The sequence below is a fragment of the Lissotriton helveticus genome, chromosome 1_1 (assembly GCF_964261635.1).
Source record: "Lissotriton helveticus chromosome 1_1, aLisHel1.1, whole genome shotgun sequence".
Taxonomy (NCBI): domain Eukaryota; kingdom Metazoa; phylum Chordata; class Amphibia; order Caudata; family Salamandridae; genus Lissotriton; species Lissotriton helveticus.
Genome location: NC_136057.1, coordinates 1,653,272,136 through 1,653,286,469, shown reverse-complemented (window position 1 = coordinate 1,653,286,469; position 14,334 = coordinate 1,653,272,136). Strand labels below are relative to the sequence as shown.

Genomic DNA, 14,334 nt, shown 5'->3' with positions numbered 1-14,334 from the left:
TTTTAATATCTATGCTAGGGGGAAAGCTTCAGAGACCATTTCCATGCTAGATTCATATCTCGATAAGTATAAGGGCAAGGGGAACACACTTGTAGCAGGAGATTTTAATTGTTGCTTCGTACCACTAGACATAAATGATATGGAACTTACAGTGGAGGAAGACCTTGTTTGGGATATCCCGCAATTGTCTATGCCCCCATTAAAAAGTGGTCAGAAGCTGCATTACAGCTTAAAGTCTTATGTTTGGAACAGGGACTTAGGGCGGTTTACGGAAGAACCAAGTCAGACAAGCAGAGTGATCCCACTTTTAATAATGGGAAATGTAGCAGTTGTATAGACTACATTCTTCTTAACAAAGAGTATTGGTCCTCTATTGAGGATATGGTTGTATCAAATTGTGTGTAAAGTGACCACAATCCACTTATACTATCTGCCGAGTTGTTTGGTGGTAAAATGTTACAATTTAGCCCCAATACAATTGATATTTATCCGTCAAATGACACCAGGAGGGTAAAATGGTCAGACTGTATTCTTAAAGAGGACCATATAGCAGCTATGGGTGGGCTTGCGGTAGAGGCCACACTAGAGCTTCAGGACTGCGTCACTGAGCAGGATATGGTGCAGAGGGTTATTCTAATACACACCAATCTTTTCAACAAGCTTTGGGTGTTTTTTACTACGGAGGTCAAAAATTCGAAGTGTAGGCCAAAACCCAGGGTGGAAACTTGGTATGGCAAAACATGCAGGGATGCATATAAAACTTTGGCCCAAGCAATAAGATCAAAAGATAGGGACCGGATCCGACATGCTAGAGCAATGTACAAGAAAAGCAACAAGAAGCAAAGCGGATATGGGACGAACAGTATTGGTTAGCGCTGTATGATGCCAGTAGAGCCAGGAATATGGGCGCGTTCTGGGGCTTGGTGAAATGGGGGAAGGGGCGTCCCAGGGAAGAGCCACAAAACTATGTCTCCCCAGATCTGTGGGTCACGCACTTCATGACCTAGTTTGCATGTCCGTTCTTTGACAAGGAGCTCTGCTTTGATATCCCAAACATTCCCCTAGAAATCTCTCCATTACACTTCAGCCGAAATGAGGTAGATAGAACACTTAATTTAGTCCCAAAGGGTAGAGCGCCCGGGTTGGTCAGTGTTCCTGCTGATTTGTTTATACAAGTGAGGGGAGTTTGGGCACCATATATCCAGTCCCTGGCAAATGCCATCGCAAAAGGCTCCCCCATACCAGACACCTGGAAGGGGGCCAAGATAATCCTGATTTACAAGAAAGGGGATCGCTCGGATCCAGCCAACTACAGGCCAATAATTTTGATTGATTGTATTCAGAAAGTGATAGCGAGGCTCGTGTTGTCGAGGATCCAAGCATGGTGTGAGGAAGAAAATATCTTGTCACCTCTCCAGGCTGGGTTCCGAAGCCACACGAGCACAATAGATCAGGTTTTCAGATTTGTTTTAATTTTCTGGCGGGTGGTATTTCTTAGAGGGGGCACTCTTTATGCGGCATTTGTCGACCTTAAGTCGGCTTTCGATCTGGTACCGCGTTCTAAGATGTGGAGAGTCCTAGCAGAACAAGGTATGCCACTTTATTTACTTGCCTTTTTAATCAAACTCCATGACGCCAATGTTGCGCAAGTCGGGTGGGGACAGCAAGGCAAGGTCACAGACAGGTTCCCCATATCCAGAGGGATACGCCAAGGGTGTGTCCTAGCCCCGACATTGTTTTCATTGTATATCAACAGGGTTATCGAGTATTTTACGGACCACCCTACGGATGCCCCTAAATTAAATGGAACATCAATCCCCCTGCTAATGTTTGCGGATGATACTCTGTTATTATCTAAAACGCAGCAAGGCCTACAGAAGGCCATTGCGCGCTTTGAAGAGTTCTGCAAATATTTTGGCCTCACCATTAATGTGCTTAAGACTAAGTTTCTGGTTATGCATAAGTCTAAGCAGGTGAGAGGGAGGGTTGTTATGAATGATGAAGTGTTAGAACAGACCCATCTCTTCTCTTACCTGGGCATAACACTGGGTTCCAAGCTAGAATGGAAACTGCACATTAATCATCTGGCTACCAAACATGCTCAGTTGCGTCTTTCTGCGACCAAACCTATTGCCCCAGCTATGAAAATCTATAAAACAAAAATAAGTGCATCTATACTATATGGGGCTGAATTGTGGGGGTTCAGTAACATGGCACAACTTACGAGCTCCCAAAATAAGTTTGTGAGGGGCTTAGCAGGTCTACCTCCATCTACGCCACTCTTGCCCCTCTATCACGATCTGGGCTGTCAACGAGTGGAGGATGTGGCACGCTATAGACCTGTGGCTTATTGGAGGAGGCTCTGGGTTACACCTGAACTCTCCCATTATGCCCAGGCCCTCCTAGAAGTCCGTAATGCAGACACAGCCAATAGTATTACATGGCTGAGAGAGGCTAAGGCAGTTTACATCGCCATGGGTTTGCGTTCATTGTGGGAGAATCCCACAACCAATCTTTTCCCACCACGAAAAGCTTTTAGGGAGCAATATTGGCTGATGGTATCAATGCGAAATTTCAGAATGTGTAACGCTTCATCTTTGTCAAGGAAATTCCTAGAGCTCAAAAATGAAGTTTCTTATGAGGCTTACTGGGATTTTATTACTCTTCCCGAAGATCGGAAACGGTACCACCAATATAGGGTGGGTACCCTCCCTGTTAATTGCTTCACCAGCAAATGGCAAACTAAGAATAACACACTTTGTCCGTTTTGCCCTTTACAGCCGGAAAGCATAACTCGTATTTTGTTCATCTGCCCAGTGTATAAACATCCTCGGCACAAGTGGTTGAAGCCCGTATGTTTGCTGAAGGGCATCACCACAGGGGTGGAGGCATTAAGGATTTTCCAATCTGATACTTCTGAATGCATTGTAGTTGCGATCGCAAACATTTTACATTGGATGTGGGCAATCCGGAGGTGAAAGCTACGCCAGAATTGAAATGGTGTTTTTTTTAAGTTTTTTTTTTACATTCTGTATATAATCAATGCTGCTAATCGATTTCAGACCTCAGATTTGTAAAAAAAAAAAAATATATTGTATAGGTTTTTATGTGGTATTTTAAAAATTGATTATTAATTATTGTATGGAGTAACCGTATGTATCAATCACCTTCTCGGAGGCATTGTCCTGTTGATGATGAACTGCTTAAGACTCTTGTTCGAGGCATGTGGGCTGCTAAATTCATATCTTAGCATTAGATCGCCGCCTAGTGTTGGGTCCGGATGATCGCACATTGTTGTCCTGGAAGAGTCTTCGAAGTATCCTGAGATAGGTGGCTCCTCCCCTGGACTACAGTGCGCATGGGCATCGGCTCCATCCCCAGATTGTTTTTTTCCGCCATTGGGTTCGGATGCGGTCTCGACTTCTCTCTGTCGGAACCGAGTAAAACTAACTTTTTAAGGCCAAAAGGCCTTGTACTTATAGCGTCGGTATTGTTTGCGCACGGTCTCGAGTTCTTCCGACTCTTGAAGTCGGATTCAGCGGAGTTTTTTCACTCTTCGAACATCGAGGCCTTCTCATCGCGACACGACCACGACTTTCCAGCATGGAGCGGAGTCCGTTTAAGTACTGTCCGCTCTGTGGGTCCAAGTACCCACATATAGACCTGCACCCGGTCTGTAACAAATGCCTTTCACCGGACCATGACGACGGCAAGTGTAAGGCTTGCGCTCAATTTAGGTCGGAAAAGACTCTCAAGCTTCGGCGCGCGGTGCGCCTGGAGGCCAGACAATCGGCCCCGGATCCAGAAAACATCTTCGGCGACCAAGTAGAAGATGAACAGGGTCATCATCTCCAAATATCCCCACCCGAAACGGAGGTCGAGGCGGATCCGGTAGACGACGACGGAGTCGTGGATCAAGGCCTTGAATACGTCGACGAGGTAGGGGACGTCGAAGAGATTTATGGGGCCGCGGCAGATAGCTCAGGGGACGAGCTATGCCCCGAAGGTTTCGAAGATCACGATCGGGTCAAGGGATCGCCAGTTGGCCTTACCCAAGACCCCGTACCGCAAGCCACGGCCCCGCCTTCAGGCCCGGCCACGGACATACTTGCTGAGCAGGCCGGATCGAAACCGAAACCGAAACCTACGGTATCGACTACGCCTAAAATGGCCGACCCGAAAACGAAAACGAAACTTAAGGACTCGAGCGTCCCTAAAATGGCGGCCGGCCAACAGAAAACTACTGCACCCGCCGCCGCATCGGCTCCGTCGACCTCCGGTCCACAGAAGTCGAAGAAGTCGGTCGATTCCACAGTGTCAAAATCGGCGCCAGAGGAGGGATCCTCTAAGAAGGGTGGTCGGCACGGATCAACCGCTGCAACACCGTCTAAGCACGCCAAGGCCAGCGGCACGGCTCCGGTTCCGACTGGGACTCCGTCCGTCGGTCGCGTAGTGGAGTCGGAGGCGACACAAGCACACGGATCGACGGCTGGCACATCTGCGCATCGATCCAAGGACTCTGGGTCGGCGGCAACTGCATCGGCGTCCAAGACTCCGAAAGGCCACCATGACGTCGGATCCGAGGGGAAGGTCAAGACATCCTCGTCAGCGCCAAAAGCCACTGTAAGTGAAGTGTCCCCCATCGCCGCTTCGCTGCAGAGAATCAGGGACAAGGCCGCTGCTATGTCGGCTCCGTTACCGTCGCCTCAGACGCCGAAGGACACTCCGGCAAAGCCTAAGAGTAAGCTTCTCTTCCTTCTGCCGCCGAAAGAGGCTCCGAAGGCCTTTTCGACGAAATCGACGCCAAAGAAGTCGGATTCTTCTACGGCGGGGGTACCTTCAGGTCGAGAACTCGAATCAGAGGACGATTCTGAGCATTTCATCGACGCCAACACTGGCAAATTAACCCTATACAAAAGGAGGATTACTTCTGAGCCTCTGGACTCCTATGTCATCCCACTGAAGAAAAAAAGGGTTCCTCAGGACGCTTCTGACCTCATAGAACCTATCCAGCCTCCTCCAAGAAGAAGCCCTACTCCCTCACCAGAACACTCTGAGGGTGAGGGATATGATGAGGAGGACCAATACACCTTCCCCATCAATGAACCAGATGCACATCCAGATGCATATGATGACATTGGTGACCAAGGCACCCAAAGTGTGGGGCAAGACCCACAGCCTTTCAGTGCATGTGCATCCCCAACAGAGGATTCTGCAGGTTTTCATGCACTCATTGAGAGGGCAGCTGCTAATCATGATGTGGACATGCATGCTGACCCAGTAGAAGAGGACTTTCTCTTTGACACTTTTTCAGTCTCTGAAAGAACTGTGAAAACGCTGCCTATGCTCAAGGGAGTCCTCAAGCATGCAGCTGACATCTTTAAAGAACCTACCAGAGCGAGAGTGGCCAATCCACGTATCGAGAAAAAGTACAGACCAGCACCTGCAGACCCTGCATACATTCGGGGACAGTTGCCACTAGACTCTCTTGTGGTCGCAAATGCCAGGAAACGGGCCAACTCCCAGACAACGGGCGAAGCTCCTCCCCCAGACAAGGAGTCCAAAGTGCTAGAGGCAGGGGGCAAAAGAGTGGCGGCACAAGCTGCAAACTTTTGGCGTATTGCAAATACACAAGCACTCTTAGCACGTTACGATAGGGCGCATTACGACACCCTAGAGCAGATTGTACAACACCTGCCTCCAAAGTTTCAAGAAGGCACCAAACTGCTTATAGAGGAAGGGAAACTGATCTCCAACGCAGCCATCAAGTGTGCACTTGACGCCGCAGACACAGCAGCTAGGGCGATCAACACTAGCGTCATGCTGAGACGACAAGCTTGGCTCCGCATATCAGGGTTTAAACCTGATATTCAGACAACCATACTTAATCAGCCAGTCAATCCTGATAGACTGTTTGGTCCAGATGTTGACACCACCCTCGAAAAGATAAAGAAGGACACGGAAACTGCTAAATCTATGGGGGCCCTACAATCACAACAGTTTCGTGGCAATAATTTTCGTCGCTCAGGTGCACGTGGAGTCACCAGAGGACAAATGGGTCAACAATCGCAATTCTCAAGAGGTGGAGCACAATCCTCGTTCACAAAACAGAACAAGGGAGGTTACAGAAATAACAGCAACAGAGGTCGCGGCAGAGCAAACAACAACTCCCGCTCCTCTACCCCAAGCAAACAGTGACTCTCTGTCACTGCCCCCCGACCACTTAACACCTGTCGGGGGGAGACTGCAGCAGTTCCTGCCCGTCTGGAGAAACATCACCACAGACAGGTCGGTGCTACAACTTGTCCAGTACGGTTATTGTCTAGAGTTAAAGTCCACTCCACCCAACATTCCACCAAGGCAACGGCCTATGTCCGCAGAGCATTTGCACTTATTGCAGCAGGAAGTAGTGGCGATGCTGCAAAAAGGCGCAATCGAGCTCGTGCCGGTGGAGGAGGAGGGCACAGGGGTATATTCCCTGTACTTCCTTATTCCAAAGAAGGACGGATCTCTCAGACCCATTCTAGATCTACGTCCCCTCAACCTGTACATACTATCAGAACATTTCCATATGCTTACACTGCAACAGATTCTTCCCTTGTTAAACCAAGGGGACTTCTTAGCAACCTTAGATCTCAAGGATGCTTATTTCCACATTCCACTGCACCCGTCCCACAGGAAATACCTCAGGTTCACTATTCAAGGCAAGCATTACCAGTTCAAGGTCCTACCCTTCGGAGTCACCACAGCCCCAAGGGTGTTTACCAAGTGTCTGGCGACAGTAGCAGCGCACCTCAGGAGGCAGAACATCCATGTCTACCCCTACCTGGACGACTGGCTCGTTCAAGCCAAGTCGGAACGACAGTGCGCCGCGGACATGTCGACCACCATTCACCTCCTTCACAATCTAGGTTTCTCGTTGAACTACCCAAAGTCGCATCTTCAGCCGGCACATGTCCGGCAGTTTCTAGGTGCGACGATCAATACCCTGACGGCCATGGCTCAACCAAACCAAGTCAGGATAGACAGCATGCAGTCTCTAATCCAGAAGTTCAGACCACAACACTCACTTCCAGCGAGAGTGTTCATGCAGTTGATAGGCATGATGGCCTCCTGCATCTTCATAGTCCCTCACACACGGTTACATATGCGCCCGCTCCAGGAGTGCTTAGCAAATCAGTGGACACAGGCTCAGGGACAATTGAAAGACCTAGTGTTGGTTACCAGTCGGGCATACGACTCTCTGCATTGGTGGACTCCACACAACCTTTGCAAGGGCCGACTGTTCCAGGAGCCAGTGCCACAGATTATCCTGACAACGGACGCATCCCTCCAGGGATGGGGAGCTCATCTGCTCACTTACACAGTGCAGGGACTATGGACGACGCAACAACAGAGGATGCACATCAATTATCTGGAATTGATGGCAATCTTCATGGCGATCAAGTCCTTCATTGTACATCTGTGCAACAAGGTAGTGTTAGTCCGGACGGACAACATGACCGCGATGTACTACATTCAAAAGCAGGGAGGCACCCACTCGCCACAGCTGTCTCACCTGGCTCAGAGCATGTGGAAGTGGGCCATTCAGAGGAACATTTTCCTCATGGCAGAACACCTCCCGGGAAAGGACAATCAGATGGCGGATCTGCTCAGCAGGTACAGCCATCAAATGCACGAGTGGGAGATACACCCATCTGTCCTCCACCCGTACTTCCAGCAGTGGGGTCATCCGGAGATAGACCTGTTTGCCACAAAAGAAAACGCAAAATGCCAACACTTTGCCGCCAGGTTCCCTCACCCACAGTCGCAGGGGAATGCGATATGGATGAACTGGTCAGGCAGATTTGCGTACGCTTTTCCGCCAGCCCCTCTGATACCGCTGGTGGCAAGAAAGCTAAGCCAGCACGCGATGACTCTCATCCTAGTTGCTCCAACGTGGGCGCGCCAAGCATGGTACACCACGTTCCTCGAACTCTCGGTGGTGCCGCATCAAAGACTGCGCCTCACGCCCAGACTTTTGACGCAGAACCATGGAGAAATTCAGCATCCAGATCCACAACAGCTCAACCTGGCGATCTGGCTCCTGAAGTCCTAGAGTTTGGATACCTTCACCTACCTCCGGGATGCATGGACATCATCAAGGAGGCAAGGAAGCCAACTACCAGAGCATGCTATGCTGCGAAATGGAAGCGTTTTGTCATTTACTGTACAGCCAATGACATCAACCCGCTAGATGCATCTATCCCTGACATCATTTGCTATCTGTTGCATCTTTACAAGTGCAATCTAGCGTACACTTCCATTCGGATACATCTATCCGCCATAGCGGCTTATCTTCAGAACAGGCAGCATCTCTCTGTCTTCAGAGTGCCTGCCATTAAAGCTTTCCTTGAAGGTCTGAAACGAGTCATTCCCCCAAGAACACCACCAGCTCCGGTGTGGAACCTCAATGTGGTCCTCACCAGACTGATGGGACCACCTTTTGAGCCACTGCACTCGTGTGAACTCCAGTTCCTAACGTGGAAAGTAGCTTTCCTAATAGCTATTACGTCACTGAGGCGTGTTAGTGAGCTACAAGCGCTCACAATCCAAGAGCCTTTCATTCAGATTCATCCAAATAGGGTAGTGCTACGCACTAACCCCAAATTCCTTCCGAAGGTGGTGTCACAGTTTCATCTCAACCAAACTATTGAATTGCCGGCATTCTTCCAAAACCCACAGACGGTAGCGGAAAGAATGCTCCATACCTTAGATGTACGGAGGGCGTTGATGTACTACATAGACAGGACACAACCCTTTAGAAAGACAAAACAACTTTTTGTTGCCTTCGCACCACAACACAAAGGCAACCCTATTTCCAAAGCAGGAATAGCCAGGTGGATTGTTAAGTGCATCCAAATATGTTATCAAAAGGCCAAGCGCACTCTAACGATACCCCCAAGGGCGCACTCCACACGCAAATTGGGGGCATCCATGGCTTTCCTAGGGAACATTCCTTTAGAGGACATTTGCAGAGCAGCCACGTGGGTTACACCACATACCTTTACCAAACACTACTGTGTTGATGTACATTCCAAGCAGCAAGCTGCTGTAGGACAGGCTGTTCTCAAGACACTCTTTCAGGTTTCTGCAGCTGGCACGGGCAACCGCCGCTGATGGAGGGACTGCTATGTATTCTATGCTAAGATATGAATTTAGCAGCCCACATGCCTCGAACTGAATATGCTACTTACCAGTATGCATCTGTTCTTGGCATGTAGGGCTGCTAACATTCATATCGCCCACCCTCCTCCCCGGTGCCTGTTGCAGCTGCAGATATACTATTGTATTCAGTCATTAGCATGGACATCCTTTACACTTTTCACTCCATCTTCTGCCACAATGGCGAAAAACAATCTGGGGATGGAGCCGATGCCCATGCGCACTGTAGTCCAGGGGAGGAGCCACCTATCTCAGGATACTTCGAAGACTCTTCCAGGACAACAATGTGCGATCATCCGGACCCAACACTAGGCGGCGATCTAATGCTAAGATATGAATGTTAGCAGCCCTACATGCCAAGAACAGATGCATACTGGTAAGTAGCATATTCATTATAATGCATTATACAATATTTTTTTTAATGTATTGTCTTTTATGATATGTTTATCGAATAAAGACTATTTTGAATTGAATTGCAGTATTTGACTCCACAGCAAATCATTATCATCTTTTAAGGATAATTTTCTGAAGTCTGCAAAATTACATAACACATTTTTGTTATAGCAAATCCTGCCTATTAACACCTGGTGTATGCTTTAATGAGTGAACTATCATCGCTAATATACTTTGAACGCGGTTGCCCGTAAAATTATGTACAAAATGGAATTAAACTAATATTGTAGAAAAAAAGGACAAAAAGAACAAAAGTCACAATAACTAACCAAATCTGTTTTTTGGACAAGTGCTAAGTTTTCTACCAACAAATGTGGATGTTGCTTTGCTGTATATTTGCAAGAGTTAATTTGTTGAGAATTAAAAAGAGTACTCAGATCCTTAAACTGATTAGCCTATTGTGTCTCCAGTAACCCAGTAACGCTGGGAGGGCATTTTAGAAATAAACATGCAATTAGTTAATAAACTTCTTATAGCTTCCTTGATTTATTCTGGTAGTAGAGACTCGATCTTGTGAAAACGTGAATTAGAAAATGTAGCATGCAAAAACAAAGACTCAGAAATGAAGACCGCCAAGATAACGATATGTATATTCCTACAAAAATACCTACTGGCACCTGACCCAATGACTAGCCTTGCCTATAAATATGCTAGAGCACAAGTTAGAATAGTAAATTAACCTACTCTTTCAAGACGTGAGAAGAAAGTTCTGGTGGATTTAGGAATTTATGACAGGTCAAACTTTTTGAAGGGATGTATGTATGGTCGATAATTTGAACAAACATGCTTTTAACTTTATATGTAGTTTGGCTAACATAAAAATGATAAACTCAGTCATCATTTTTATACTAAGGGCTATTAGGAGAAGAGATCTCTCACACCTGGATGCTCTAACATATGAAAACTTGACTGAGTGAAATACGAAGTACCCCATTAAGATTTTGTACACTATGGGCCAGATGTAGGTAATTCCGATTTACCTACTCTTAAATACCAAATCATACCGAATCGGTATTTAAGAGTAGGTAAATTGGAAGGAGGCAGATGTAGGTAATTTTAATTTTACAATTACCGATTCTGTAAGAGTCGGTATTTACCGATTCTGTAAATACCGAATCGGTATTTCCCATTGATTCCTATGGGCCTTGAAGCCCATAGGAATCAATGGGAAATACCGATTCGGTATTTACAGAATCGGTAAACACCGAATCCTGGCAGGGGGAACGGGGTGTCACTTTGACACCCTGTAGCACCCCAAATGCAGGCTTGTGTGCCATGTGGCACACATACATGCCCTAAGGGCATGTCTGTGTGTCACATGGCATAGGTGTACATGCACAGATGTGCATGTACACTGGAATTCGGTATTTTACCACCCAATAGGATTGGGTGGTAAAATAAGAAATCCTAAGGGCCTGTGGCACTGCAAAGTGTGCCACCTACATATGGATTTACAGAATCGGTATATTTACCGATTCGGAAAAATACCGAAGTGGTAAATTTACCGAATCGGTAAATATACCGAATCTGTAAATTCCGACCCACCTACATGTCAAAAGCCAAATACCGGTCGGTAACGGCCGAAATCGGCCGTTACCGATCGGTATTTGGCTACCTACATCTGGCCCTATGTATTTTTTTTTTACGTCATAGGCTGTGTTTGTACCTTATGATGAAAGCTACTTTGCACTTCCAGAGATGCTTATTATTTAATCTTAAATCATGCCACCGTTTGCACATTATCGTGACGTATTGTCTGACCATGAAACACCGTTGTTTTTGTTTTTATCTTTCAAATTGTTTTATTGGAATAACGCAAAAATTTTATATTTTAAGTTGAAAGATATAATTGTTCATTGTATTAATTGATTAGCATGCTTTTACGGTTGACTATCTTGCACCGAATAAAGCTGTTTTTGAGTTTGGCTTTCGAAAAACTATAGTTATGAGACTACTTTTTCACAATCTGTGTTTGCAGTGTGTGTGTTGATGTGAGACCATGCAGATCTAGTGGCTATGCTTGTAGTGAAGGGAAGACTGGGAGTTAATAGAAAAATGAGTAGGACTCGCCTAAGAATATGCCATTCTAGTAAGATTTCCATCATGACAAAACTCAATAATTTTCTAATGTTTGATTTTCCTCTAGGTTTGAGAAACTGGACATCACTCCTAAAAGTGCGCAGAAGCTGAAGCCAGTCCTTGAAAAGTGGCTCAACGAGGCAGAGTTGCGGAACCAGGAAGGGCAGCAGAACCTCATGGAGTTTGTGGGAGGTGAACCCTCAAAGAAACGCAAGCGTCGCACCTCCTTCACCCCACAGGCCATTGAGATCCTGAATGCCTACTTTGAGAAGAATGCCCTCCCTACTGGCCAGGAAATCACGGAGATCGCTAAGGAGCTGAACTATGACCGGGAAGTTGTGAGGGTCTGGTTCTGTAATAGGCGGCAGACGCTCAAAAATACCAGCAAGCTTAACATCTTTCAGATCCCTTAAAGCTGAAGACAGTTCTATCACAATGTTGATAGTTGATCACATTCTTTGCGCTGAGCACTTTGCAACAATCTGAGGGAGCACCCCGCCTCTATAACTTGCAATAGGTCCTTGCTATGTTCAAGTGCCCGATTACACATCAGCTGGCAACCGGGAGTCCTGAAACGCAGCAGAGAACAACTGTAGGAATGCCCACAACTTGTTCTTATGGGTAGGCAGTTCCACTGCCATTAATTCACAGACTTTATTGGTGTGGTTCATCATGTCGGTGTCGCTCTCTAGGCAGAACATGATGAACTGCCAGATAGCTATCCTTTTGCTGCCTCAAGCTGAGCACTGCAATAGACCATGATGGAGGAAGGACTTGTAATGATGGACCTGCCCTCCCCATTCACTCCTACAGTTGCTGTTTTATGTGTAGCATAGCTGCTATTCTGGTACAGAAGCTCTATGATGGAACCTTGATGGCACACATGTCAAGTTTACAGTAGATGAGCAACCAGGGCTTCGCGTTGGCAGTCTTTATTGGGAGCGCCAAATTTGAGCACCCCTTGCACTGTGTATTTCAATCACATCATGCTCTTGGTGATATCAATCTCCAGCCATTGTGAAGGGCACTGAAGTAAGGAGACTGTTTTGTGAAGAACCAAAAAGCCTGGAAAAGGTCACTTGTACGTTTTTATTTTAAAACGTGTTTTAAACAAAAATCGGAGCCAAGGCCAGAAATAAGAGCGATACAATCGAAATTACAGGAAGAGTTCGAAGAATGGTATATTCTTACATACTGCTTTTGAGACTCCTAATAATGTAATAACACAGTTTCCATGTTTTATTCTTAGTTATTATCAAAGTGGCATGTATGAACAGAACAACGGGAATGGTAAAAGAAACTTTATTTTACTGAAACACAAATCCACTTTGGACAGAATGGACAGCACAGACATATAGAAATCAGTTTTACCTACACTTGTGTACAGGCTCTGCTTGGCTTCCCTTTGGTCAAGCCTGAAGAAGAAAGCTAAAAAATGAAGTAAATAATGAAATGTTTTCTTTTTTATAACAGAAGATGTACATTTTCAAAGGAGAACCATCGAAAGATTCACCTACTCGAATCACCCCAGTTTGTCAACTGCAGATTTGAGAGCACTTTAAAAAAACATCTTCTTTGCCATCTGCTAATTTTACAGGCCCATTGTTTAAGCTGAGGTTTACAACAAGAAAGAATCTGTAAAAAATCCAACCTGTTAACATATCTTTTGTGATCATGTTCTCCTTTTTCTGTCATCACCGGAAGATCTTGTCACACTGTAATTCTTGGAGGTGGTTTTTGCTTGGGAGTTTTCAGTTGAATATGTCTCCTCACTGCATCGAGCCCTCCCTTTTCCAACAGTTTGGTCTCGGTAACCTCTGCTCTTGGGAATAATTCTGAACAGTCTGGGTTTTCTTTGACCAAGACTTCTCCATGAAAATCATTTCAGTAACGATTAGCATATAGACCTCTACCCCTGGCCCATCCCCCAAGGGTTGACTCTGATACTTTTATGTTTGAGACACATTACAACAGTGATGCATTTGAAACATCTTAGTAGTAGAGTGTCAAAATCTAAAAAAATAAAAACAGTGAAGATAGAGTGGAGCTTTTCAGTTTTAGAGACTTTCTAAAAGAATAATGAAATGAGCCTTTGAAATCAGTTGACTAAATCATTTATTTGAAAACGTTTCACAATATCTGGGAGATATTCATCTCATGCAAAACCTCTAACAAGTACCCAGCTTAGACAATCAGTATTATAGGCAAGTCCCAGTTTGTCACTTTTACCTGTAGGGCAGATACCATGTGAATAGTACTTATTCCAAAACTATGGGCACATAAGATATTCATAAAGTTCGAGGCATGTGGGCTGCTAAATTCATATCTTTTGCATTAGATCGCCGCCTAGTGTTGGGTCCGGATGATCGCACATTGTTGTCCTGGAAGAGTCTTCGAAGTATCCTGAGATAGGTGGCTCCTCCCCTGGACTACAGTGCGCATGGGCATCGGCTCCATCCCCAGATTGTTTTTTTCCGCCATTGGGTTCGGATGCGGTCTCGACGTCTCTCTGTCGGAACCGAGAAAAACTAGCTTTTTTACGGGCCAAAAGGCCTTATATTCCTTGCGTCGGTATTGTTTGCGCACGGTCTCGAGTTC

General features: G+C 46.0%; 1 protein-coding gene across 2 annotated transcripts in view; it reads left to right on the top strand.

Moving 5' to 3' along the window:
• The window catches only part of POU6F1 (POU class 6 homeobox 1), a 211,186-nt gene extending 197,155 nt beyond the window's left edge, over positions 1-14,031 (top strand). The window contains exon 12 of one of the 2 annotated variants that reach the window (XM_078688854.1): positions 11,804-14,031. In XM_078688854.1, the coding sequence (XP_078544980.1) occupies positions 11,804-12,149 (346 nt within the window). In that variant the 3' untranslated portion in view covers positions 12,150-14,031. The remainder of the gene's footprint in view (positions 1-11,803) is intronic. The other variant, XM_078688855.1, reaches the window with a different exon arrangement.
• The last annotated feature ends 303 nt before the right edge of the window (positions 14,032-14,334 follow it).